The following is a 2,885-nucleotide window of genomic DNA, read 5'->3' on the forward strand; positions in this document are numbered from 1 at the left end:
AAATTTCTCGGTTTTCTTCAAGGCAAGCTCAAAATCTAACCGAGATTTTAGGATTTTAGCCAGTTAAAACACACAACACACTGCGCTTGAAACAAGAAGACCTACTAACCATCGCCAAAACTTCCTGCAAGTTTGAAATAAGACACCAAAACCATCGCTAAATTAAGCCTTTTTTCAACACCAATGTTCTGTGTGTAAGTTATTGGTTAACTGCTTTGAAGTAGAATAGTGTGTATCACCGCAGACGCGTATCCAGCTTAAGATTGTTCAAAGAGGAGACCACCCAATGGTAGGATCGTAACAAATCCATACAAACATTAGAGCTAAGTTCAGATAGGAGCACTCCACCCAAATCGTCTCAGGAAGTATGCATTCCTGCTGCATATAGATTGAAGAGTTAAAGCTCAGGTTTCCAAGAGATTCATCTGAGGAGACGGTGAGAACACTTCAACACAGAATGGACCATTCAACATCATCAACAGTAAAATAGGGACTGGATGAGATTGTGCACATTGTCTTTCTGACACTGGTTTAGTTTTCCATTAGAAAACCAGACTTCTTCAACCCCAATGCTGGAGGCATTTTCGACACCAAGTTTCCACCACAAAGTGAAGATTGTCTACAACAGACTGCAACAAGTCTTTTAAAGATCATGATGATAGCGAAAGTAGTACGAGACACATATGCACAGAAGGCCCTACCTGCCCTGTTGTCAAAATGCAGGGTTTGGACAGAAGGATGGTCATGGCACATGTGCGGCATGCCACTTTCATAGCCTCGACACAGAATACTGACCGCTGGAACTGATTGGGGGACCTCAAAATGAAGCTGTCATCCAAAGCATGGAACTTTTACCAGTGTCATCATATCCCTAGAGGCATACGACATATTAAGCAAAAGAAGTCGTTGGCAGACATTGATGTCAAGGAGGATATTCGGAGCAGACAAGGATCAAAGAGCTAGACAAATGAACTATGAGAGATCGCAGACGAGAGTAAAAAACAAAGTCAAGCATGGAAGTCTGGAGGATATTCAGAGCAGACAAGGATCAAAGAGCTAGACAAATGAACTATGAGAGATCGCAGACGAGAGTAAAAAACAAAGTCAAGCATGGAAGTCTGCAGGAATCAAGATTTTACTTGAGAGCGCGGGGAGCAGTACCTAACCAAAGAAAGGATTACCCACCTGAACCACACACAGCTGTGCGTTTCTTTACTGCACATTTCATTCAGCTGAGAAGAAACTGCTTTATCACCTCATGGCCCAATGAGATTTAAGTAACGCCAAGCCAGTCAAACAGATTTAAGCATAGCTTGGAATGGAAAAAAGTGTGATAACTCTTGACAAATATTTGAGAATTGACAAAGGCTTTTTTCTCAACTATCACCAAATTAAAGAATAGAAATGAAATTAATATTGAGGTTATGCAACAACATTCAACCATGGGACAGACTGAATATCCTTGCCTTGCAACACAAAGCCCTTTTTATTGACTAATCAAACATTTCCCGTACAAAACATCCAGCTTCAATTTTCATCGCTTCCCAAGACAACCAAACACTAAGGATCACCAGAATTCACAATAGCAGGTGCCCAAAAAAAAGAACAGCACATCCAGAGTCACAGGCTCTACCACACATTCCATCAATTCCCCCCTCTGAGCCGAAGCACAAGGTGAAGAGTGGATTCCTTCTGAATGTTGTAATCAGCCAGGGTGCGCCCATCCTCCAGCTGTTTCCCCGCAAAGATTAAGCGCTGCTGATCAGGGGGAATACCTTCCTTATCCTGAATCTTCGTTTTCACATTATCAATAGTATCAGAGCTCTCAACCTCCAGGGTAATGGTCTTGCCAGTAAGTGTCTTCACGAATATCTGCATCCCACCTCGCAACCGAAGCACAAGGTGGAGGGTAGACTCTTTCTGTATGTTGTAGTCAGCAAGAGTCCTCCCATCCTCAAGCTGCTTTCCCGCAAAAATAAGGCGCTGCTGGTCAGGAGGGATGCCCTCCTTGTCCTGAATTTTAGTCTTCACATTGTCAACGGTGTCAGAGCTCTCAACCTCCAAAGTAATGGTCTTACCAGTAAGGGTCTTCACAAAGATCTGCATGCCACCGCGGAGACGCAACACAAGGTGAAGCGTGGACTCCTTCTGTATGTTGTAATCAGCAAGAGTGCGGCCATCCTCAAGCTGCTTTCCAGCAAAGATGAGGCGTTGCTGGTCGGGAGGGATCCCCTCTTTGTCCTGGATCTTCGTCTTGACATTGTCAATAGTATCTGAGCTTTCTACTTCGAGAGTAATGGTCTTACCAGTGAGCGTTTTCACAAATATCTGCATGCCACCACGAAGGCGAAGGACAAGGTGGAGGGTAGACTCCTTCTGGATGTTGTAGTCGGCAAGGGTGCGGCCATCTTCAAGCTGCTTGCCAGCAAAGATAAGGCGCTGCTGGTCAGGGGGGATACCCTCCTTATCTTGGATCTTGGTCTTAACATTGTCGATGGTGTCTGAGCTTTCGACCTCCAAAGTGATGGTTTTGCCAGTGAGGGTCTTCACAAAGATCTGCATGGCTGCAAGGTCAGGTTCGAGCGACGGAGAGGACGGATCAAGGTCTAGAGCACACCACAGAAAAACGCAGAAGATAGAAAAGAGAATGCGATGAATTATCCAAGGGGAAGAGGTGGCTTAATATATAGAGGCCAAGGTAGGTCGGTTCCGGAAGCTTCTCGCGGTTTGTAAGGTTGTTCGCTTGTGACGTTTCTCAAAGTTTCAAGTTAGGCTCAACAAACCGCAAGAGCACATCAAGGCTGGGTTCACACTGCACGTTCCATGCTCACTTTCTTTTAGGTGGAACACTGAGATTTGACACCCCTGATTGTGCCATTCACATT

The 2,885-nt window shown here is 44.7% G+C and overlaps 1 protein-coding gene across 1 annotated transcript; it reads right to left on the reverse strand.

The window, feature by feature from the left end:
• Nucleotides 1–1,462: 1,462 nt before the first annotated feature.
• Nucleotides 1,463–2,658, reverse strand: LOC147450729 (polyubiquitin-like). The gene has a single exon (XM_086519807.1). The coding sequence runs from the start codon at nucleotides 2,560–2,562 to the stop codon at nucleotides 1,645–1,647; it is 918 nt and encodes a 305-aa protein (XP_086375933.1). The 5' UTR covers nucleotides 2,563–2,658; the 3' UTR covers nucleotides 1,463–1,644.
• Between the last annotated feature and the right edge of the window lie 227 nt (nucleotides 2,659–2,885).

Source organism: Adiantum capillus-veneris, chromosome 9, assembly GCF_014529385.1.
Source record: "Adiantum capillus-veneris isolate H3 chromosome 9, ASM1452938v2, whole genome shotgun sequence".
NCBI lineage: Eukaryota > Viridiplantae > Streptophyta > Polypodiopsida > Polypodiales > Pteridaceae > Adiantum > Adiantum capillus-veneris.